This window comes from Pogona vitticeps, chromosome 3 (genome assembly GCF_051106095.1).
Source record: "Pogona vitticeps strain Pit_001003342236 chromosome 3, PviZW2.1, whole genome shotgun sequence".
NCBI lineage: Eukaryota > Metazoa > Chordata > Lepidosauria > Squamata > Agamidae > Pogona > Pogona vitticeps.
The window spans coordinates 36109844-36136073 of record NC_135785.1 but is presented as its reverse complement, the minus strand read 5'-3'; the positions used below and the strand labels follow the sequence as shown (position 1 = coordinate 36136073).

The following is a 26230-nucleotide window of genomic DNA, read 5'->3' as shown; positions in this document are numbered from 1 at the left end:
GATCAAATCTCAGAAAACGTTATTTACTACAAAGCAAGTTAGACAATATTATTTATTAAGTCAGTTTAAAATATATACAATCTGCCAGCTTTCTTGAATCAAAGTCCACTTGCTCAAGCCTTGTACAACCAACTATCATGAACTTTTGGGAATTTTGATTTCTCTGCATTAGCAACAAGACACCAGCGCAAGCCTGAGGAAGTGGACATTGATCCATGAAGGCTAGCAGATTACATGTTATTTAAGGGTCTGACTACACTAGCAGCAGCAGGGAGCAATCTAGTGCAGGCTGCTTATGAACCAAAATTATCCCACCCCCACATGAGAAAAGCAGCAGTCCCTTAACAGGGGCCAGAAATGTGAGGATGGGGCCACTCTGGGGGAGAGCAAGTGTGCTCTAGCAAAGACGTGTGATCGCCCTCTTTAAGAGTGCATCAGCCCCTCCCTGCAGTGCTCCAAACAGCAGGCTAAACAGTCCTATAGTCAGCCTCTAAAACAGTGTGACATCAGTTTGCACCTCATTTGAAAGATGTATTTGAATTTTACATTTTATAGATTTAAATACAATGCAAGAGACTTCAAGGCCAGGTTCCTATATATACTAGCAGTATCAGTATGGATGGGTTCAGAGTGTTTAATTTATTTTATTTATTTATTTATTTATTTTATTTCTATCCCGCCTATCTGGTCTTATTAAGACGGCAACTCAATGGTCCTGAGACGCTAACAAGCGACAAAAAGCTGAACCATCTTCAAGCAGACTTCTGCTAACAAAATATGTTAGATATGGGGAATAACAGGATCGTTTGGAATAACTATCATACAGAATCTCTGCACCAATTAGTATAAGCTCTCTCCATGTTGTGCTTAACATAATTTCTTATTTGAAGAATGAAACACATAGCACTCTATTTAGAAACATGGTAGTTAGTGGCAGGTGAATAAGTCCACAAACCTAAAGGTCACCATAACAAAAAAAGGAGATTAAGCGAAAAAGAAAAAACAAAACAAAAAAGTATAATTAGAACCCATGTGGGAAAGTCAGTAACATTAGAATTTGGCCTGGAAATCCAACTTCTAGTGTTTTAACACCTGAATTCACTGGGTAGTTAATGACAAAGGTTCCCTTAGGCTTAATTTTCACTTGTAGAATGGACCCACTAGCTTATGTAATGTTGTTAGGTTAAACTATAAAGTAAACATTTCTAGAACTTTAATTTAAATGTGTGTCCATGTTTCAGTTTAAAACCAAGTGTTCCTGGCAATAACTGTGTACTTGCACATTGTGAGTTTGGAGACTAGTCTTCCTTTCACTCTCATTTGCAATTTGTAACATAATTTTCTAAGCCAATTTCACTTGGGCTGGCATTTGGTAGCTGATGTAATACAGCTGCTATTTAATGAGCCCAGATCCTCAGAAAAATCCAGATAAAATTTTAAATAGACCCCCAGCAATACATTGCACACAGCGTGCAGTTGTAATCAAGTAATATGACATGTTCAATTATCAAATCCTATGCTACTCTGAAAGTAGTTCAGTGCCCTCTCAATGGCTCACCTGTTCTGCTTCCGATGTTCCCATTCCAAGTGTCATGAAGCAACTGGCAGACAAGTGTAATGATCTTACAAATTCTTTTTACCTACCAGGCTAATCAACACTGTATGCCTTCTTCTATTGTGCCTTGAATGCATATGGAGGAAAGTGGGAAGAACCACCAAATACTTTAAATGAATATAACCATTAGAAGGCTGTAACATTTGAAATCTGTGTTGAAAGTCAACCTTTTTCTGTTAAACACGATACATTATTGATCCTTCCACACTGTTGGCTACCATGAAGACTGCACATGAAGTTTCTTTCATTTTATATGGAAGATAGAAAACACTAGCCTTTCGTAGTACACATCCCTACCGTAAGAGACAATATGCCTTATGAACATGTGAAATTTGGAGGAGACTCCACCCAGAAAACACCTTGTCTGGTTATAGAATCTTAGTAAGGTCAGACTGATGAGCACTTGCAAAGGAAACCACAAGGGAATATCAATTATCTCCAGCTAAACCTGGGAAACCATCCTACCTGAATCCCTGTAAAAAGTCAACCCAGTGAGAGCTGACAATACTGAACAAGAGGGAACAATTGTCTGACTTAGTATAATACAGCAATTTCCTAATGATCCTAGCATATCTCAAGAACTACAAGTAAAGTATTGTGTCTCAGCTGGAACTGTTAAAGATTCATTTAGCAAACAGAGAAGATGTCTCCTTTTCAGAGTATACACAAAATCAACAGAGCCAACAGCCTGCAAAACTCAGTGGTTTGTTATTTTATAAAAAATGCTTCAATGTCCAAGTAACAGAAATTTCTTCCACAGTTAACATGGTACTACATTAGTCATGTATGAGTCTACAGATTGTTTTTAACGTACACATGGGTTACAGGGAGAGATGACAAGACATGATTTTTCAGTAGTTATACTACAATTCGGAACATTTCAGAATACTGTATTGACTGAACAGAGGTATTCTACACTGCACGTCATTTTTGCAGGAGTTGATTACCACTTAGGCAAGCACAGCACAATTCCATCAGAACTTCCACTCAGCAGCTCAGTTCATATTTAACTATCTGAAATATTTGCCACCAAGATTACTTTGACACTATGCTTTTTTCATCTGTTCATAATGCTTTTTATTTTTCTCCTTTGTACAAAAAATATAAAATTTAAATCCATAGAAAGTGTAGACTAGCAAGGACAAGTTTACATTACACCAATGCAAACGCGTTAATCGGGACATTAGTTGTTTAAATCTTAGCATACATGCACAATATAAAATAAATTGGCTAAAGCATTAAATTTATTTCTAAAGGCAATGCCTCATCAGATTACTCCACTGGCAATAGCAGTAGTAGAAGGGCATGTACAAACCAAACAAAAATCAAACTTGTCCCTTTAGTTCCAACTCTGGTTAAAGACTTCTCAAATCACAGAACAAAATACTTGGAACAAAATTTTAAAAATTATTAGCACAGGGGTCTAAATCAGTAGTTTTTAAGAATCTTAAACTGGTTTGAAGAAGGCATTTAACTTTTCACAAAGAACCCCAGACATATTTAACTCCTTTTCAAAACCTAATTCACCAACCACACTCAAAAGCTAGTTCCTAGCCAAAGAATAGTGTACAAAAATATATAACAGAACAAGGGCATCAATCTTTAAAGTTGCTTCAGAAGGAAAAAATCTTCTCACGTTCAAGGTTTGTTGACTTGTCCCATAAACAAAACTGCACCTGAATAAGAAATAATGTTATTGGACATATTATATAAATTCACAAATATCTGATTTTTTAACAAAATAAAACAAACCTCCAATACAGTGAGGTTAGAAAACTTTAAATTAGACAGCAAGTTTTAACCAGATCCTCAAAAGGCAGAGAAATCTGCATCAGCACAACTACTTTATCTGCCCTCAAGGGTTATGGTGCTGCTGCTGTCAAACTGTAACCCAGCCTCAGGTTTAATCTTCCACAATACTCCATCTAGTATCTTTCTGGAGCATTGTGAAAGGAGCTACCACAAAATTTATAGAAGAAGTTTAGAAACCATTGGGCAAAACATACCTTTTCATAAGGTGTTTGGGGAGGGGTGTGCTTAGTAAAGCAATCAGTATCTTGTTAATAAATGACAATTTGCTGCCATGACTCACATAATTTCCCTTGTACAAGTATAAATTACCAGTTCTGGCCAATTGCTAAATTAATGTTTCCTAAGTAAGCATACACAATGTTTCAAGGAAATTTAAGCACTTTTAAAGTTCTAATATTTCAGGTGGAAAGCACACAATTAAACAGCAAATATCCAATGCAGATTAAAAGTGGTTAATATTTTCTGGCTAAAATCCTGCTCCCAAAAGTTACATGGTAAATTTACTTATTCAATTTATTTAAAATATTTTTACCCTGCCTTTCTCTTTAAAAAGAACCAAAGGCAGCTTACATAGTTAAAAAGACAATATCTGAAATCTAAAAACAGTAAGTTCTACAAATATTTTTTTAAAAATAAACATTACATCAAAACATTAAGATAAAAAGATTAATAAAATAGATTTTAAAACAACAAAAATACAAAACCTCCCATTTAAAAAGCCTTATTAGACAGACCACCACTAAAGAAAAGCCTGGCTGACAAGAAATGACTCTTCAGGCAGGTGTAAGAAAAAGATGTACAGCTGATGATGGAAATTAAGTATCTTCTACTTCCGCCTCAAGACACCCACCACTCCTGCACAATCCCTTTCATTATCAGGAGCCCATGGGGGGGACAACACAGGACATAGGGAGGAAGTTTTTAATTACTGAAAATTACTACTGGCAGTAAAGTACTTTCACAGCTACATTAAAAAACCATTTTAATGAACAACCAAATTAAGTAGATTTTAGGACAAAATCATCATGACCCTGAAACCCAGACTATTTCACCTATAACTCACTACTAGAAAAAAAAGTTTCTATGAAGTATGTATTCAGAATACATTCTGAATTAAAATGTCAATGCTATGAAGTACTATCAAAGGTATCCTTACATTGTTTGGTGACTTCCTGAATGTTTCAGTCTGGCTATATAAAGTGTGCTACTTTTAAGTCTAGTTTCTCATTTGAAAAAATATAACCCCTGAAGCCCATCTTTTCTAAGAAGCATTTTGCCATTCACTGAAGCACTGCTAGAAAATCTACTGAAAGTATGACACTTCTATATATTGATGATTATGGCATTTTAAAAATATTCTGTTTTTTCACACGTGTTGTTTTCAACCTGCCTTTTGCAAGGAGTAGGGAGCAAACAGAGATAAGATGACTGCATATAGATTTAATTAAGATGTTGTAGTACTCCAATCGCCTTCTGAATCATTTTCCCTAAGCAGTTAGCTTATGCTAGGCCTAGAATATCAATTAGAGGAAAAGCAGAGCTGAGAAGTAGAGCAAAGGAAAAAGATGGGTGTTTTGACAAATGGCCAGCAACCTTCTTCAGAATCGCATAATGTTCCTTTGATGTCCTAAGCTGCTCATGTCTGGGAAATGATGCCAGAAGTCTTCTCCTTCCACAGTGCTGGCACTTCTACCTCCAGCATACATCATACATGTAGATGAGCTAATCAATATGCTGGTGAAACAGAGGGGCTATTAATTGCTGGCAACAACCTCTGAGTGTTGAAATCCTGCACAGCTGCACACTGCTCTTCATTTTAAGGGAAGAAATGGCATATGCACAATATAGAACTGAGGTCTTTCACACCCGTATTTTGTAGAACAAGACAGCAAATTTGAAATGTTTATTTCTAGCTTCAGGCATCTGTCTCCTGGGAAATGCTGTTTGCATTTATCCATTCTAAAAAGAACAAAGTCAACAAGAAACTAAGCAACACTGTTTACCTGTAGGATTGTGTCGTATGAAGAATACAAACGGTCTATCTACTACGAACCAAGGGGGTGACGACCTGGCTATTAAAATTGCAGCTTGGAAAAACAAAAACAGAATCATCAGTCACTTTACACTGATAAACTAGTACCAACTGAATCAGAGAGTTTAATACATTTATTCTCCAAGCAACATTTAATTCCTTATTACAAAGACTAAACATGTTATTCTTGGAATACTGTATATTGTAATCAGGTAAAATGACCTGGCAAATGACGCCAACCATAATGTATCCTTTCTTAGATTAGCGTCCAACCTTCATTGCTTTAGGCTGATTTTTCTTTATTGAAAAGTACATATAAATTAGACTTCAGGGACACGGTGATTCATGAGTGCTTTTCTGAAGTCTGTCAAATTATTCTGGCTTGCAGTAACAATTTGATTGTGGCTAGTAGTCCGCTGCTAGTTCCAAATAGTGCAACCCATTGAGGCAATGAGATTTACTTAAGTGTTTACTTACAAGTCAGCAATTGATTTACGTGTTTAATCTTAGTTGGGACTAAATCAGTTTACTAGCACATGTTTTAAAATTGATTAAATAGAGAAAACAAAAATAATGCTAGACTTTTTATGTATTACTGCTGGTTTGGACGAAACAATCAAATACTCACTGGTTGCTGCAGAAGCTTTGGTTCCATCTTCACTAACTTCAATTTTTGTTTTTTGCAAGATCTGTGATACATGAATGCTTTCTGTTCCTGTTGAAGTTGAACATAATAGATCCACATGTTATATTCCTCAGAGAAGCAAATTCACTTCACTTTTAAAAAGCCAAAGCAATATGAAACTGATACAAAGCCTGATTTTAAGTAGTTACTGCTATTAAAGATATATTTTAAAGTATCACAATGCTAAAAACAATGAAATATACTACTCCAGTGTGATATCCCAAAGAAAGTACAAGAACAAATTGAAATACATACTAGAATATAAGAAAGGAATTGAAAGGAAACATCATAAAAAAATAATGAAAGCAATCAGTAGAATGAAAATTATGTCTAAAAGGCTGCAGGAAACTATATATATAAATATTTCTTTCAGACCTCTGGTGCTAAGAACAAAAACAGCAGGGTGGCCTGTCTGAGAGTATGGCATATAAGTAATATTATGCACTATCTACTGGATCATCACTATCTATATAAAGGGTGGACAACCTGTGCTCTTACAGATGTAACCATTCTATTTTACTACTGGCTATGCTTTTGAATTGTGGTGCTGGAGGAGGCTCTTGAGAGTCCCCTGGACTACAAGGAGAACAAACCTATCCATTCTAAAGGAAACAACTCTGAGTGCTCACTGGAAAGACACATCCTGAAGCTGAGGCTCCAGTACTTTGGCCATCTCATGAGAAGAAAAGACTCCCTGGAAAAGACCCTGATGTTAGGAAAGTGTGAGGAAAAGAGGAGAAGGAGACGACAGAGGATGAGATGGTTGGACAGTGTCATGGAAGCTACCAACATGAATTTGACCCAACTCCGGGAGGTAGTGGAAGACAGGAGGACCTGGCGTGCTCTGGTCCATGGGGTCACGAAGAGTCGGACATGACTAAATAACAACAATGCTAGCTAGAGCTGATGGGTATATGGCAGCTGTAGCCAAAGAAAATCTAGGTGGCTACAAGTTGCTGTCCCCAATTTACAAACTGGTGATGCACAAATTATTTTGCAGAAGCCATGAGATATTTCTTCACCAAGAATTATTCTTATAATGTGTTAAGAATTATTAGTGTAAAGCCTTGTATCAGGGCAAACTATAGGCTGACAGCCTATAATTTCTTAGTTCCCTTCCCCTGGGGGACCCATTTTTAAGGACTGATATCACATGTACTACCTTCCAATCTTTCTGTGTTAAAAAGAAGTTTTTGTCCAACTCTGCCTTACAAAGCTGGGGAAGGATGAAGTTAGTTAAGCATACTTCTTGTGCCTTCTTAAGTTACTGCAGTGGCAACATCACTGCTTTTAATGCAGAGAACACAAACTTCCATCCAATTTATTAAGTGCTACAAACCTCCTGGCATGCAGTGCCAATGTTTTTCAGCTGCTACTACAATAAACAAAGCATTGCATACATCATTGTGAGCAAAGGGTGCATTATTTCTCAAAAACAAGCTTTCTTTTTTTCATTTCACAGGAAAGAAAAACAAACTCAAGTACAGTGTTTCAAACCACCTATATATAAAACACATACTTTGATGGATTTCTATTAAGATGAACCTATAATGTCACTACTTTTAAGTATTTTTTACTTATGTGAGGGAAACAAGATTTCAAATGCAGTATCTTGATTACATGCATAAAACCAACTACCTAATATTGTAGGGGCAAGCATCTTTAGAAACATCTTTCCCTTCATGACAAAGAAAGATTATTTACGAAAAACTGAAGTATACTGCCACACTGGTCAATATGTTTTATTAAACTGTTACTTAAAGGTTGGCAAAGGTTGGCAACAGTGACCCCTTTTGGCCTATATAATAAGCCCTAGTCAGCAAAGTTTGAGGGATTACAACAATTGTAGGTAAAAATATTTAGAGGGCCACAACTGTCCATTCCCAATTCCAACCCACAAATCCAGGATTTAAAAATATCCATGTATCTGTTCTAAGCACCAGTTCGTGTACAATATTTTAGCATGCTCTACTTATAATGGGTAAAATCTTGATAATCCAACTGCAAATCTATGGTTCTAGGACACCATATGCAAAAAATAGAACTCACTTGTTATTTTTGCAAAGTTTGCCTTTGACTGATCAAACATATCTCGAATGCCAAGTTCTTTTAGAGGTTCTTTTAAATCGGTTTCTGCTTCTGCTGTAAACCTGGTGGGCACAACAGAAAATCACTCAGTCAAAAATTCATAATTTTTTCATTCAGAGTTTCCCTGTATCAGATGGAATGAGAAAAACGGCACATACTTTGGTAAAATAACCTGTACTCTCTTTTGTACCATAGTTGTCATCCAGCTCTGTATAGTCTTCGTGCTAATGTGAGGAATAATAGCAGACAAAGGAGTTGTACTTTCTGTGGGCAGAGCAATCAACATGCTGATACTTTCACCATGATACGGCAACTCAATAACATTGTACCACAAATCATTAGGAGTACTTGTTGTACCTAAAAGGGGGAGAGGGAGAGAGAGAAGGGAAGAGGGGAAAATATATAAGATATAACAAATCATTTAGCTTTGATTTAATAGCAAGCTGGTTAATGACTCTAGAATAAATATTTGTTAAATCAAATTTGATTGCTGTAAAGAAAGAGAACTGAGTTTCCAAAGCTTTTCTGTTGCCAGATTTCCAGTTGATTCTACACCACAGCTCTCCACAACCATAGGGAGAAAAAGAAAATTAGGGATTCAGAAGGACACTGCAGGAAGGACAGACAGAAATAATGTTTTCCCTTTCCTTCTCCCACTTTACAACCTCCTACAGGGTCCTAACTTGTTTCTGTTCCTTTTTTATGTAGCTGCTTACCTGCCCTCCATTTCATTCTGCAGTGAAGAATACCAAGCCACAGAGGATAGCATCTCCCCTTTTGTCCAGTCTCTGTGGCTGGCTTCTTCAGAGGACTGGAGCAGGAACTCTGTCCTACTCCAATCCTCTGAAGATGCCGACCACAGAGACTGGCGAAACGTCAGGAAGAACAACCTTCAGAACACGGCCAAAGAGCCCGAAAAACCCACAACAACCATTAGATCCCGGCCGTGAAAGCCTTCTCGAATACAAAATCAGAAATGTTCTGAAACCTGTCAAGCTATGCCAACTGTCTCTATGAAGTTTTCAAAGAAAACAGGACAGCTTCTTCCCATGAATCAGATATTCTGAGAACACCAAAAAAGTTTATAGGGCACTCAGCAAGTGTCACAGACATTTTACTAAGTCAGCAACAAAAAGTCTGAGATAAGCTGAGTGACTGCACAACTAAGACTTCATGTTGCATGCAACCTATATCTTGCTATACAGCAATCAGTTCTATGGTCAATGAGCATACTCAGACCACACTAGTCTTGTTTTGTGTGGGTGATCCCTTTTGATCATTAAATTTTGGCAATTTGTAGACTTTGATATAACTCTCTTGTGTCTCAAGAGTCCTCTTTTAGTTCCACAGCTGTCAGGCATAGCAAATGGCTTTTCCTTTGTTCCAAGGATACAATAGCATACAAGGAACTGTTGTGTTGCTTTGTCTTGGTCAGATTTAGAGTTAATACTATAAGGAGATTGTAACTGTCCTAAGATAATGAGTAGGAATTACATCTTCAATAGGATCATCAGAGTAGAAAGGGATTCACAGGGAACATCTATTCTTGACTTTCCTTTTAGTTGGCTTTAAACACTCAGCCAATTTAGATTCCTGCAGGAACTCTGCAAAAGATGTCAACTGGCTTGGCTAAGGCAATGCACAAATATTCAAATTGCTTTGGTTGTTTGTTTTTGCTGAAATATACTAATATGGTAACCTCTCTGAAAATTGTTAAACACAACTGTGCCAAATGTATAATAAACATGCTACCAAACCAGGCATATTCCAATAGCTTAACTGGAAATTCAACACTATACTAATAACAATTACACGTAAGTGCTTTACTGACCATCAAAATTAGCACATTAATGAAACCTATATAAAATATTAATGGAAAAACTAAGTTGGTTTCCATACTGGTTTCTCTATATTATGAAAGTGGTACTTTCTACAGAATGATGGCAAGTTTTTTTCCCACTGGAACTCAGTGTGTGTGCTGCTTACAGATGCCTGCTCAGCACTGCTTGCATCTGGCACAGGTAAACAAAGCATTGATTCCAGCCAATGGTCTGTTTACTGTGGACATGCAAAGCCAGCAGCAACCAGCAGGCCAGGTCCCTCAACAAGGTGGAGAAATAATCAATGCTATGTTCTATGGTTTCTTTCTCTTGGTTGCTGTGGGGAAAAACAAGCAAAAGTACCGGCTGCTGCCAGGTCCACACATCATGCTAAACAAGCCAGACTCAAGGTCTATGTTTGTTTAGCCATTTCCACTAGAAACACAAGGATCCGGAACCATGCACCAATCTATATGATAAAGCAAAGCTTTCTAGCTTGCTGTGATGTGCACAGTAAGGTGGTTTTTCCATATATTTCTTTATCTTTCTTTGATAATCATTGTGAATAATCATTGTGATAATCAGTGAAACAGCTTGTATCTGTCCAAACAATCAATATTTAAAAATGGTTGTACATTGACTGAAATCCCTTTGCCATAAGTTGCACTGCATTAGACTAGTAACGTGTCAGCCATGGCAATTTTTCAGAAAGAAAATATTTCAGATTTCTCCCCTGAAAGTTCCAGGGCTCCCACAGAAACCCTTTCATAGTCAAGAAGATGCTGGGGGCTGTAGGATGTTGGGGGGAGTCTTTAATTACCCAAAATCACCACAATCAGGATGACTTTACCAAACTTTTATCTATTAATGCCTTACAAATCACTCATTAATTTTCTATATTTGTTTAACACATACTATGTAATCGGGGCTCTCCCTCAATCTACCATAAATACTTGCCACTTTTCTTCAGAAATGTGAAAAGCTCAGATTTGTCAGTACTATACTCCTGTGAAGAATGAAAATGCCAAACTCTGCTTGTTGATATTCACAAGGCAACTTACATTTTGCATGGGGAAACAGACAGTGTAGTCTCACTCAGAATGAATTCTGAATGCAAAAAAAATTGGGTGTCTACAAGTTTGGCATCCTCCATTTCTTTCATCTGCCTTCTTCAGTAAAGGGGAAGCAACAGACAGGGGAAGATGGTGCTTTAAGAGTGAATTCCACTACAAAGCAAACTGTAACAGCAAAATCTACCAAAGGAAGGAAATATGTTCATCATTACTGCAGTATCTTCTCAGTGAGATAACTGTTGAATCCATGATTGTGGTTATTAAGAGTACTGAAACCTTCTCTCGCCCAACCATCATTTGTCCTAAAGGCCTCTCCTAGGAACTTGCACCAGTTATGACTAGGCATTAGCCATATTTACAGTTCCTCCTCCTCCTTCTCTGTCTCTTTCTCATACATACACTTACTTCCATGTATAGTTCATGGTACCTTCATCTGATGCATAGTTGTAACAAATAAGAAACATTAACTGCCAATGGTTCATTCTGCAAATCAATATTAAGGATACCATATGAATCATATGTCAATCAGTAACAAACCTGTTTGCCACTGTTAACTACAATAAACTCCGGAAGAATGGAATATATATGCAACATCTAGAAAACTTATTTCCAAGCAACTATGTTGCGGTTTAAGCCCTCTTCTAAAAGATATCAAGTCATCCAGCTATTAGGTTCCATTTTTACCATAGCTATATTCAGTATTTTTTCACCTAATGATTTAATATAGAAGTTAATTATTTCATAAAATACATCCCCACGTAAATATGTTTGCTAGAATGTAACAAATCTAGAAAGAAAATTCTACATTTCTACAGATTAACACCATGCTTGAACATACCACATCTGAACACTGACAACTGAGCCAGCATAGGCACTTGGTAGGTCTTTCCATCAGCTCCATTAAATGCTCTGTTTTTTGTGTTTTCTGGCTGAAAACGTGACTTCCATAATCCCTTGAAATACACTGCATTTACCAACACTAATCTGGTCAGATCACTATCAATAGCATCTGGAGATAGGACACTGTCAATCATACCTGAAAACAACAAGAGAGAAACCTATTCATTATCAGACCAAAAAAAAATCCTAAATCAATAGGAGGCAGGAAAGAGTAAAATGTAATTTGATTGCAAGCTGCATTTTTTAAAAAATTGAAGCAACTTTTACAGGAAGGCAGCCACATACACCAACCTCCAAACCTTGATGGCCTGTATCCATTCCCACACCCAAAAGTCCTTCCCTTTAAAAAAACCATTACAAAAATGAGGAGTTACTCTCCTTTTCTATAGACCTTTTGTATTACTGTTGCATTTGATATTTTTCCATAGCAGCACATAATGTAATATTAAGTAATTCATTGAAACACTGAACTGCTGGATAACTCAGGTTATTTAATTCCCCATTGTGCTTTCCTGTAGTTCTAAGATTATTATTATTATTAAACTTACAAGCAGGAAGTCAGCAAGCTACAGAGGTGTTCTTTCCTTTCCCTACATACTTCTCACATACTATTTTACCTACCAGCCACTCATATAGTTTTTCTCTGACATATATAATTAAATAGCAATCAACAGAGAAAACTTAAAAGAAAAGCACAGTGCTAGGACCTGCATGTTGATACAGTTGACAGAAGGTCTTTTAGAATGGAGATTATAATCTTGGCCAACATATCCACAAGGGAATTATCAGTATTCTATTATTATACAGCATATAGTTAGGGAAGGTGTTCCATAAGAACATAAAAACATAACACTGCTAGATCAGGCCAAGGGCCCATCTAGTCCAGCTGCCTGTATCTCACATTCGCCCCACCAGATGCCTCTAGGAGCACACAAGATACCTGTCTCCCCTCCATACAGAGCATGTTGCCATAGTCTCTCAAGGCTGAAGGATTCCCCTCCCCTGCATGTGGCATTTGGAGGTACCTTCCTTTAAAGCCTGGAGATTATACATCCCCATTATGGCTTGTAACCTGTCTCAATCATGTCCCCCCTCAGGCACCTTTTCTCTAGACTAAAGAACCCCAAACACTGTAGACTTTCCTCATAAGGGAGGTGCCCCAGCCCAGTCATCATTTTAGTTGCTCTCTTCTGCACCTTTTCCAGCTCCACTATGCCTTTTTTCACAAGTTTAGACAATAAAAGTTTGCTTTAATTGGAACATTTCAGCTTAGTTTTATGTACAGTACTGAAAAATAAGTAGACATGACCTAGGAAAAACTAAAAGCAATCCAAATGTTTTCCATTTTTTTAAAATTTTGATTTTTTAAGAATCTGGAACGTCTCATTAAGGCATTACAAGAGGAACAGAAGAAACAGAGTGGTAATAATAAGGGCATCAGGATTACATGTCAGAGGAAGAAATATTGCTAGACCTAAGAGATTTATACTACTCTGCACTATTAATGTCCATAGTATTCTACAGAACAAATCAAAACAGTCAATACTTTGCTCCAAGTGACTTATTACATTTAGTCCTATAGAAGAAAAGAAGGAAGGTTAACAAGTAGGAGAAGAACAAGAAAGGGAGGGGTAACAAGCAGAAATGCAAGCCAGCTGCTTTATCATCACATACCCTTTGTTTCATTTTTAACCCACTGATTTATAGTATCGCTGACTGTGTGCCGGTCCCCGAAGTCAATGTTCTTGACACTGCACTGAAATACTTCATTGTTTCTGGATACAAAAGGCACTTCCATTTTCAAGCCTGTCTTTGCAAAGACTGCATTTGCAATTGTCACAACATCTTTATTCTTCTTTGAGACTATGGCTTTGTTTATCTTCTTCAGTACTTTACCAACTCCTAATACAAGAGGTAAGCAAAAACCAATGAGCTTTTTTAAAATCACATTTGAGTGGCTGAAATCCAGTAGTAATTAATAACCAAAGCAGAGCCATTGCATCAGTGGGGATCTTTTGAATCAATTCCTCTGCAAATTCCACTGATTCAATGGGCAAGAAGTACAAAATAAAAAGCACAAAGCAAGGAAAAAAAGATGTTGTAGCACCTTAAAGATTAACTATTATATATTAATGTAAGTTTCTGTGGAACAAGCTTGCTTTTTCAGACATCACAGTGAAAATACAAAGACTACATGGTAAAACATTCATGCAGATATCTAAGATAAAGGGACAATGCAGTCAATGGGGCTACTCTAGTCACAACTTACTACTGATTTCAGCCAAGAAGCCATACGTTACAGATCAGTAACTTTGTCACTCTATTGCAGCAAAACAGAGAGGACTACAGCACCTTAAAGATTTTTTAAAAATCATTATGGCATAAGCACTCATTGACTAGAGCCCAACTCATCAGATGCATGGAATTTTGTCCTAAGTAGAACAATGATATGATGCATAGTTATTTAAAGAAAAGTTTCAATTATACCTAAGAACCTACTCTTAAGTAATATATATGGGATGTTTTATAGATAAGGTCTTAAAAATGAGAACGGTTTTATAATTGAATTTGAAATATGGATTGGAAAGTATAAGATAAAAAAGAATGACAGGGTCCAAGGGAATGGAGAGATTACTAACCACAGATATTCTGGAAAAATGGTGATATTGTTTTCTTTTAGTGGGCGATTTCCCTTTTTAACATAACTGTGTTTACCCTTTCATTCTCTGGAACTGTACCTTTTCCCTGTCCTTACCTATCCCCCCACCCCCTTTTATCCACAGCCCAACTCCTAGTCTCATTGAAAATTAATAAAATATTTTTTTAAAAAAGAGAACCTCTCTCAAGTAAATGTTCTTATGGGTTTATTTATTTGTATGTTTGTTTCATTTATATGCTACCTGATTTATAAACACACACTACTCTGGGCAATATACAGGGTAAAACATGAGTCACCCTACCTCCCCACCTAGGTTCCACTCCCTTATCACATAATCACAAAAACAAGGAAATATTAGACATTGTGATATTTTTGGCATTCTTTTGAAATCTGTACCTGTAAATTATCAAGTACTGTTAATAACCTCTTTTATTATTGTATCTATTTCTGATTTGAATTGGTTGTGATGGCTGGGTCTATACATCACAGTTACATTTTTATGGTTAGGAGAGGTTTTAGATTTGCTCATTAGACACAGTAAGTACTGGAGAAAATGTTGTTTTATTGTTTCTTCTAGGTTTGTGTGGATCCCATTTTATGTACTGTAGTTTGTTTTTTGTTGGGACTGATATACTGTTTCCCCTCTTGTTTAGCATTATGATACATCCCAACCAAAACCATAACACTTTGTAGCCATTTTACAACTGGAAGAACTGACATTGCTATCTTCTAATGTTTCAGTCTCTTCTGCAGTGTTTAAGCACTGTATTAAACTAAGAGACTGGACCAACGCACTTAACCAATAGGGAATTGCTGGGAAGATGAACCATCCTTGGGAAAGTCACTAAAATTTAATTTGAAAATAGGGCCAGAATAAAAAGTTACAGTTCTACTGGGCCCTGCTCCTTCAACTAGTTATCAACAAACTACTCCTACTCCTACAGCATCGTTCCCTCTTAGGCATCCTAAAGCTTGCTCTGAAGTTCTTGGAAACCATCTGAAGTAGAAGTTTAACAGCAGTGTGGGCTGAAACAGAAAGGAAAGATCAATCTCAATTCTACCAGCACCGAATTCTGTGTTACACCATTGGATCTTGGTACAGTGATGTGCCTACGGATTTGGTTTCAACACCACACAGCCTTGCAAATAAAATTCTGGAATCACGTAACAAACCAATAAAAAAGACCTTTGCATTATCCCCAATGTTCTAACTAGAGGTCTTCAAATCTTGAGACTTGATACGGTTGTGGTATTTTAATTGTTGTTAACTGCCCAGAGTAGTGCCCTGGCACTAGATGGGCAGGATTAAATAAATAAATAAATAAATAAATAAATAAATAAATAAATAAATAAATAAATAAATAAATAAACAAACAAACAAACAAACAAACAAACAAACAAACAAACGCACGCACGCACGCACGCATACATTTTCATAAGAACTACTGCCATGCAACCATGAATGTGTTCTGCTATCCAGAAATCTAATAAAATATGCTTAAACTTTTCTGTATGAGCTGGATTATTTGAACAGAGCCAAACAGATAAAATGCTGTGGTACTGGAGGTTACTCCATTAAAAAATTCAAATATTCACAGCTAAGAGAAAGCCTCTCATATGAGTAACTTACTTATTCCTAAAAGAAAAAAGCAGGCAATGGGATAGCATACTTGCTACACACAGTATTTTAACTTCTGTAAGTATGGAGAAATGTTCCCAATCTTTTTTTTAAAGTTTCAGTTGAATGAACTAGTTTACAGTTCTGCGTGTACTCTAAGATGAATTCAGATGTGCTAGCACTTGCAAAGCACACTCAGCATGCTAAGGGAAGCAACAAGGTCCAGGAAACTCCTGCCATGAGAGTATTTCTGGCTGGGGAATAAAATGTTGATACCTGCCAACTTCAGGAGGAGAGCGTAGGAAAAAGCAAGATCCTGAGCACAAATGAAGAACTCTGGAAAGGCTACATAACCATAGTAAGGAATTCAAAACAATAAAGAAGCAAGCAAGAAGGATGCGGCTTGAATTTTTTACTATATACAGGGCTTTTTAAATTGAACAGCATCTGAATACACACATCAGTCACACAAAGAGGACCTTTTTATGCTTGCCACAGAACCCTGACAATGAAAATGAATACTACTTGCTTTGGAAGCTTACTGTGTTTAGCTTCAATGTACTGTAACCACTGATGCTTTCTGATATGAGAGATAGAGCTTCACTGCCACCTATTTAATATGCACTAGACCAAGATAACTGCTTAATGTTCTCAAATACAGTAGTCACTGTTCTGAATAAAGATTCCACTTTGTGCAATTACAGAAAATTGCAATATAATTGAGATTTATTTCAGAGATTGATCAAGATCTCAAAGCTTGCCAACAAAGCAGAAGAACTGACCATTTACACTGTATCTCATGACTGTTGTCAGCTGCTTCTTTGTCTTCCCATCGGCTCCAAGCTGAAGCATTCCAAGTACTGATGCAATTCCATGTGGAGAAACCACAACATTATCCTTAGGTCTGGTTTTGACCAGCTGATTGAAAACTTGGATCCCAATGTCTGATCCCAGTTCTTCAAGAGACAGCGGATTTGGTGGGAAACACATACACGTTGAAGCCAAGGCAGCAAAGAGAAGAGAGAAATGCCAGTTCATGGTTCAATCCAAGACAATCTAAAAAGGAGAAAGTAAAGTTAATGAATGGTTGGAATCACTGCTGTTTTCCACCACATTTATTTGTAATTGGTTACCTTGGTTAAATATAATATTTAAAGTGACTTGCTGTGACATGTAGCTCCACACATATTCAAATTAAATACTCTGTTTCACCATGTAAAAGAAAAATGAAGCAAAACACACACAAACAAAAACCAAAGCCTCATGGCATCCTTAAGAGTTAACAATGTACTTCAATGAGCTTTTGTGGATTACAGCCCACTTCCTGAGGATATGAGATCATATCCTCTCACAGTATGACATGCTGTGGACAAGATCCCAGAAGTAAATAAAATAAGATTCCGTACACTTGCCATTTAGAAAGTAATGCAGAATCTGAGGCCAGAAAAGGCTCTTAGGGTTCCATATGATAACATCTGCCAACATACATCTCATTGTTTTAGCACATGGGGAATGGGTTCCTCTTATAACAGTTATTTGGAACTTCTGGCTGTTCAGATATTTTGTACTTCAGTTTCCATAATCTTTTACAGCTGACCATGCAGAATTGGGCAATGCAGTTACATATACAAAACCCATTACTGCCTTATATATTAATTATAGCCCCAAATCTTACTGCCAGTGTAACTCCCACGGTATAGCTTGTGGCAGTGGTCTGTAAGTTACGAGATCTGTACATGCATTATTTGCTGCATAGAGAGTTGCATGAATGGGTTCACAACAGATAACATCCACATTCACTTTGCTTGTGAAAAGTTATAGTATGCTATCTGCATTAACCTTGTTATTGGATTTTAGCCTATGTAAGAAGTGTGTGAGAAAGAAATACTTAAAGTAGCAGTCTAGTTTTGGAAACCCTAATTTGCTTGCTAAGTCAGGCTTAGGTATTAGTCAAAGCCTAACCAGGTTTTACAATATTGTTGCTTCGTCTCAAATCCAAGAAAAAGTAAAACATTGTTTTACTCATAGTTATACAAACTACAAGATAAGGAGTAAATAAGATGGTAAGAGTTTACATATACCTTCTACTGTTAAGAGTTTCTGAATGTAACTTTTTTGACTATAACTGCCCATGCTGTATACAGTATTCCAGAAGCTGTTGTTTCTCCAAGCAATTTTACTACCCCCATCGCTAATGTACATTGAAAAGTTATAGCATTAGTCTTCGATATGCTGTGCTTGTGGCCAATCATTTTACACATCTGAACAATGTATGGTGCATTCCTGGACATTTTTAAGAGGAAGTTTCTGCCTTGGTACAATTTATCAGGCGAACAAAAGGCTCCTTGTTTTCTCCCAGATCATCTGGTTATCCCACATACAAACACTTAACTAGAAAAGGAGACAGTACAGTGGTAGAACAAAGAAAGGTTAGGACTGAAAAAGTTTCTAACAGTAGCTTGTCTCCTTTTCTCCTAGATTTCTGTACAACTGCAGAGGAGCGGGCAGAAAAATGCATCATCCCTTGGACTTCCAAATGCTGCAGATGTACAAACATATTAACATTCTTAGTCTACAAATGATGTAATCAAAATACTAAATTAAGTCATAATATACATTATTTTACTTTTGTATTTTAGAACTGAACAGGCAATTTTGATAGGAGGAACTTTCTATCATATCTGAGAAGAGGGAGTTTGCTCAAAGGGAAAAAATAAGCTTACTTTTTTGCCTATAACAGATCATCTTAGACTCTGACAGTTTCCGAATCAACTGGATTGACTCCTCAGTTAACTTGTTTAACAATGATTGCAGGGGGACACATCTGGAGGGAAGAATCAGGGGAAAATCACCATAAAAAGGATAATTTCCCCACTTCGACTTTTTCATTTTTCACTTCAGTGAGAGGCAGTTTACCATCCAAACTGAGGATCAAAAATGAAGGAATGTGGTTACCTTCTGCATTGTATACAAGTAAGCACTTACTATTCAGTACAATTAGGAATAGGTTTCTTTTCAGTTTGGTTTTAATAAGACTTGTCCAAAACTGGCAAATCTACTCATACTCTGGTGGACAGAGCTTGAAATTTGAAAACTTCAGATGTTGGAGAAACTAAAACCAACAACTTTGGCTATCCATGGAGAGAACTCTTCAAAGTCTTGGTTTGAAACCCCATGTGTTCAACCACGGTTAGCACTGAATTATGGTTGCCATCTCCTTTTCCTGATAAATGCCTCATCTTTGATACCTCTATGGCAGGTTGGGCCAATATAATTGTTTCCACAGCTATGCATATTGACTTTGATCAGGACAGATCAAAGACTTAACTTCAGTAAAGAGGAAGGGGGAAAAGAAGATTATAGGAGGATGTGAGTGCATTTGTTTTGCATACTGAGTCTCTTATTAGTGAGATTTAACGTAGCTTATGCTTTCTTGAAGTGCTATCTGAATTTGCTGCTTCATTGCAACAAAGATAATTGCTGACTAAGTAACAACTGTGATGTGCCCTTCATACCTAGCTGCAGATGTGTGGGAGCTGATTTTCTGTGATGCAGTATCATGTCATATGCTGACTGCGTAGAAAATGTCCACTCAATCTGTTCTGAGTTTTCTAAGGGATTATTCTCACACAGTCCACAATTGTGGAAAAATGCATCATAGAAAAAAGTCTGTATGTTTAGAGGGTAACTCAGGCCAAGAAAAAAAAATGCTGCTACACCAGAGGTTCCAACCTTGGGTAACCTAGGTGTTCTTGGACTGCAATTCCCAGAAGCCTTTACTAACATCTGTGCTGGCAGGGGTTTCTCAGAGCTGCAGTCGAAGAACACCTGGGTTATCCCAGGGAACCATTATGCTACACTGTTTGGATAAGACTCCTAAAGGTGCTGATAGTCACTATCATTATTATGACAAATTATGTTAGATCCAATTACCTAAATTTAGAATTTAACTAAACTTTATTCTTTCTGAATGCTTTCACATTTTATATTCCTGACAAAATTGTTTTCTAAACTCTTCACTGGAAACTTATAACTACAAACAGCTTCTGTCAAGCTAAGGTCCATACTGTAAACATACACAGTCTCATACACACATTGTAATATTTCACCCTTTTTGCAAACCAGGTGATATACCCTAAGATATGGCATAGAAATAAAAATATTATGTCAGAGCTTCCATCATCCAATACAGCTTATAATATAGTATGAATTTTGTCAGAAATTCAATAGCTTATACGACATATGAGCAATAACTTTACAATACTCCTGCAGGGTGCCAGCGGCATAAAAGTCAAATAAATAAATTAAATAAATAAATATATAATGTATTACACTATGTCAATGGATATGTCTACTGTATGTCCTTCTTTCCTTGTACTGGACAGCTTATGAAGACTTCTGTTTCATAGATTCAATAATCGGTATTGGAGGAACACAATGTTACATAATTAGCAAACATTTATTCTAGGGTGCTGTACCAAACAAAACCTTAAAGTGAAAAAAGTACTTTTTTACACATCAAACAAGCAATCCTGAAGTGAAGTGATATATATATATATATGAAGCTCTCAAATATGCTCTATAGTCTGGTTGAATAAAATTTCAATTTGCTGTAAAGCTACTGAATAGGAACACTTCAAGCTTCCTAACTAGACTTTAAGAAAATCTTAGCTATGCTCACTTTTTTTTAAAGTTGGGCCTAAAGGAAATGTGAAGCTGCCATCTTTCTCCAGCACTTGGAAGGTGCTGACACCTGCACTTAGAAGGTGTAGGTATTTGGTCCCTCAAATTCCCAGAAACTAAGTAAACATTGGCCACGAGCAGATCAACAAAGTGAACAAAAGTTACCTTACTATGAAAGAAATGCCAAGTGCATTCAATCACATTCTGAAGAGTTAATGCACAACCACAGAATTTGCTATAAACAAGCTAGTCTTATCTTTGCCTTCCTCAGCCAAATTTTATTGGTTAGATTCATTTTATGTAAAATAACTACGGGCATTTATTTCCAAGAATAAAAACAGAGGCAAACCAAACCTAAACACTAGACTAGGTTGCAGCCTAATTACTAATCCATTCACATAAGGATGATATGAGATTTCTGCCTATTCCCTATACTATATCCATGGTATTTCCAAGGTTTCCCAAATTCCAGGATCATATGTTGTTACAAGATGCTGCAAAAGCTGTACAGCAAGCTGTATAGACCCTAAAATGTTGCCTGGCTGTGGTTATGGACTGGATGAGAGCAAATAGGCTGAAAGTGAATCCTGACAAGATGATGATCCTGTTGTTGGGAGGGCATCCTGATCGGTTAGGGGGGGGCTGTTACCTAACCTTGATGGGGTCACACTCCCCCTGGAGAATCAGGTGCAAAATCTGGGTGTGCTTCTGGACCTGGCCCTCTCAGTGGAGAAACAGATCCTGGCTGTGGCCAAATCTGCTTTTTTCCATCTGAGGCAGATTGTACACCTCCGTCCCCTTCTCAACAGGAGATCCCTAATAACACTGGTTCATGTGTTGGTAATCTCAAGGACTGACTATTGCAATGCTCTCTACATGGGGCTGCCTTTGAAGGTTGTTTGGAAGTGCAAAATACAGCAGCCAGCCTGGTCACTGCTACATTTAAATTTGACCATATTTCACCTCCCCTGGCTCACTAGCACTGGCTGCCAGTATGCTTCCGGGTCAAATTCAAGGTATTGATGCTAACAGCCCTTTACGGTTTAGGACCTTGCTACCTGTCAGAGTGCCTCTCCCTCAGGTTATCTTCCCATCCTACCCAGAGCCACATTCATTAAATGGGTGGGGTATAAATCTAAATAAATAAATAAAAAGATTGGGGAATGTAGGAATGTTCTCCACAGCAAACTCTGTTCTACTAACAAATGACTTCAAGCAATTATCTTTGCTGAAAGAAAAAAGAACAAAATATTCAGTAAATTATTGCGAGGTTTTTTAAAAACCTCTCAATAATTCAGAAACTCCTGAAGGTACTAACCACCTCTTTCTTAACTCCCCACACTTTTACTTTCCTTGGTTTACTTAGTGCAAAAATGGATATTACAAATAACTAGTGATTAGATATGAATTTGTATTGGAAACTACTCCATCAAACTTCAAAGGATTCCTCCACTTAAGTCCTGAAAGCCAATCACAAAATGAAGAATTAATTTACAAAGTATGCCATGTTGCTTTCAGGACTTCCTCTTTCAATGCAGGAATATCTATTATTCTAAACCTGTCCTTAAACAATATTCCAATCCTTCACAACACTTGCCAGTCCTTTAGGATGTCTGACCCACCACTAACTTCTTCTTTGTTGTTACCACTAACAGAAGAAAAATGTTTAGCACTTCATTCGTTTAGTCATTCAGTCATGTCCGACTCTTCGTGACCCCATGGACGAGAGCACGCCAGGCCCTCCTGTCTTCCACTGCCCCCCGGAGTTGGGTCAAATTCATATTGGTTGCTTCGATGACACTGTCCAACCATTTCATCCTCTGTCGTCCCCTTCTCCTCTTGCCTTCACACATTCCTAACATCAAGGTCTTTTCCAAGGATTCTTCTCTTCTCATGAGATGGCCAAAGTATTGGAGCCTCAGCTTCAGGATCTGTCCTTCCAGTGAGCACTCAGGGTTGATTTCCTTTAGAATTGACAGGTTTGTTCTCCTTGCAGTCCAGGGGACTCTCAAGATCCTCCTCCAGCAACACAGTTCAAAAGCATCAATTCTTCGGCGGTCAGCTTTCTTTATGGTCCAGCTCTCACTTCCATATATCACAACAGGAAAAACCATAGCTTTGACTATGTGGACTTTTGTTGGCAAGGTGATGTCTCTGCTTTTTAAGATGCTGTCAAGGTTTGTCATCGCTTTCCTCCCAAGAAGCAGGAGGCTTTTCATTTCAGGGCTGTTGTCTCCGTCTGCAGTGATCATGAAGCCCAAGAAAGTAAAATCTGTCACTGCCTCCATATCTTCCCCTTCTATTTGCCAGGAGGTGATGGGACCAGTGGCCATGATCTTAGTTTTTTTGATGTTGAGCTTCAGACAATTTTTTGCACTCTCCTCTTTCACCCTCATTACAAGGTTCCTTAATTCCTCCTCACTTTCTGCCATCAGAGTGGTATCATCTGCATATCTGAGGTTGTTGATATTTCTTCCAGCAATCTTAATTCCTGCTTGGGATTCCTCCAGTCCAGCCTTTCGCATGATGTATTCTGCATATAAGTTAAATAAGCAGGGAGACAATATACAGCCTTGTCATACTCCTTTCTCAATTTTGAACCAATCAGTGTTTCCGTATCCAGTTCTAACTGTTGCTTCCTGTGCTACGTATAGGTTTCTCAGGATATAGATAAGGTGGTTAGGCACTCCCATTTCTTTAAGGACTTGCCATAGTTTGCTGTGGTCCACACAGTCAAAGGCTTTTGCATAGTCAATGAAGCAGAAGTAGATATTTTTCTGGAACTCTCTGGCTTTCTCCATAATCCAGCGCATGTTAGCAATTTGGTCTCTAGTTCCTCTGCCCCTTCGGAATCCAGCTTGTATTTCTGGGAGTTCTCGGTCCACATACTGCTGAAGTCTACCTTGTAGGATTTTGAGCATAACCTTGCTAGCCATGTGAAATGAGTGCAATTGTACGGTAGTTGTAGCATTCTTTGGCACTGCCCTTCTTAGGGATTGGTATGTTGACTGATCTTTTCCAGTCCTCTGGCCACTGTTGAGTTTTCCAGACTTGCTGACATATTGAATGTAGCACCTTAACAGCATCATCTTTCAAGATTTTAAATAATTCCACTGGAATGCTATCACCTCCACTGGCCTTGTTGTTAGCCAAGCTTACTTCTGATTTAATACTTTTTTAGTTCACTATTTTATCATTCTTAGAATTTATTATTCTTAACAAGCACAAATAATATCTAAGAAACAATTATCCATTTCTCCTATGTTTTAAAAATCAAGCTGTTTTCTCTCTTTTTTGGCAGACTGAAACATGCAAGATCCTGAGCAAACATTCCAAAGAGCTTTAATCAAGTAAAATATTGCAGCTGAGCAACATTTTCAGAGGCCAGAAGTTTTTAGTTGTTTAAATACAATATATTTTTTTTAAAAAAATTCAGGGAATTAAGTTTTATGCTGATAGCAAAACAAAAACAACAAAACAGTTTCACCTATCAGTTAAGTGGTGGCTTTTATGCTAAGCTGGCAACTAAAATCTGACTTTTTTCCCAACCCTGAAGGACTGTGTTAAGTCAGACATAAGCCACAAGTACAGGAGAGAGAAAAAACCACACTGCATAATCTACAAGGTAGCCCACGCTGTAGCGTGATATGAAACTGCATGAAACAGCCTGGGTAAAACTCCATGCCAAGTAAGTGTCATTCTGTGTGAGTGGTTTTGGCCAAAGACAACAGCTCTGCCCACACAGCAGTGCAAGGCAAATCAGACAGTTCTTCTGCCAAAGTGGCTGAAGTGACAGATAAAGATGCCTTGGCCAGAGCAGTGTATGCTCCCCACCAAAGAGAGAGACACAGAGAGTATGTGGGGTATTCTACTTCCAGACATCCAAATTCTGCTCCCTGCTTCAGCTATGCAAACTACATAAACCCAGATAGTGTTCATTCTCCTTTTGCTTCACCTGATTACAGACGATGCTCTACACAATGAAGCACTGGCCTTGGACTACTGAAGGTTTCAACCATTCATTTGACCTGATTTTGGCAGACATTCTTTGCACATATTTAACTGTACCTTCACAGCCACAAAGGTTGGTGATTGTTTTAAAATTAAAACAAGGAAGCTGAATTTTACACGCAAATTCCAGTCTCCTGAAAACTCACTGGCTTCTTTCAATATATATGCTTTGCTAAATGACCTCCCATTCTGATCCTAATTTAGAGAACAGACAAAACACATGATTTCTGAGCAGAGTGAATTCAATTTAAATCAAGCTTTAAACCAATTTGATTTTCAAAATGCAATGATTTTTATCCAGCCTGTTTTTGGCGTGACATTAAAATACTTAGAACTCGCGAGACAAGTTGAGGGCAGTCAGCTATAGAGCTGCTACAGCACTGCTCTGCCTGAAAAGATAAAATGGCTGCTTTGCTGGACAGGCACCAACTAACTAGTCAAGCATTCTGTTTCTATCAATGACTAATCTTTTCAAAGAATTAGTTGCTTTTATCAAGGGAGCTTTTGATAAAAGGAAGATGTAGCTGCCTTGATTATTTTTACTTTTTAAAAATCCTTCTGTACGGCAATAATAAGCTTTTCGGAGTAGAGTGTCCAAATACAGTATTCAAAAAATTGATAACAAAATGTTATCTTTGCATAGTCTTGAATTTTACATGCCATCCTATTTTCTGAGCTTTTCAGTTTGCTTAGGATATCACAATCCTGAATATGTAAACACAAAGCTGCCTTGTACAGAATCAGATACTGGTGTGCTAGCCCAATATTATCCATCTTCTACAAACTGTTGTCATTCAGAGATTTTTCACAGCCCTAGTACAAGCCCTTTAGACTCAGACGCTAGATACTATATCCAGGACCCTCTCCCATAAAAGACAAGTGCTCTACCACCAAGCTTTCCTGGCCTTGCAGCCAGATGGGTGGTATGTATGTACGTACGTATGTATGTATGCATTTACATACATACATACATACATACATACATACATACATACATACATACATACATACATACATACATACATACATACATACATACATACATACATACATACATACATACATACATAGCTAGAATGGCAATTGAATTAACTAGTACCCAGCCCCAGAACTGCCTTCTAAAGGAGGTCAGGCTGCCCCTGCCCCACTCTGTTGTCCTTCCACAAGGACTAGGAGGCAAAGGTCTTTCTATTCAGGCAACTCTTCAGCTGTTTTAACTCAACTGTACTTTAAT

General features: G+C 37.5%; 1 protein-coding gene across 1 annotated transcript in view; it reads right to left on the bottom strand.

The window, feature by feature from the left end:
* Nucleotides 1-2312: 2312 nt before the first annotated feature.
* Nucleotides 2313-26230, bottom strand: part of SERPINE2 (serpin family E member 2) — a 34272-nt gene continuing 10354 nt past the window's right edge. The window contains exons 2-9 of the mRNA XM_020795489.3: nucleotides 17085-17358; nucleotides 13700-13927; nucleotides 11964-12161; nucleotides 8391-8589; nucleotides 8194-8294; nucleotides 6088-6174; nucleotides 5431-5514; nucleotides 2313-3291 (exon numbers count right to left, since the gene is read on the bottom strand). Coding sequence (XP_020651148.3) covers nucleotides 3254-3291; nucleotides 5431-5514; nucleotides 6088-6174; nucleotides 8194-8294; nucleotides 8391-8589; nucleotides 11964-12161; nucleotides 13700-13927; nucleotides 17085-17340 — 1191 coding nt within the window. The 5' untranslated portion in view covers nucleotides 17341-17358 and the 3' untranslated portion in view covers nucleotides 2313-3253. The remainder of the gene's footprint in view (nucleotides 3292-5430; nucleotides 5515-6087; nucleotides 6175-8193; nucleotides 8295-8390; nucleotides 8590-11963; nucleotides 12162-13699; nucleotides 13928-17084; nucleotides 17359-26230) is intronic.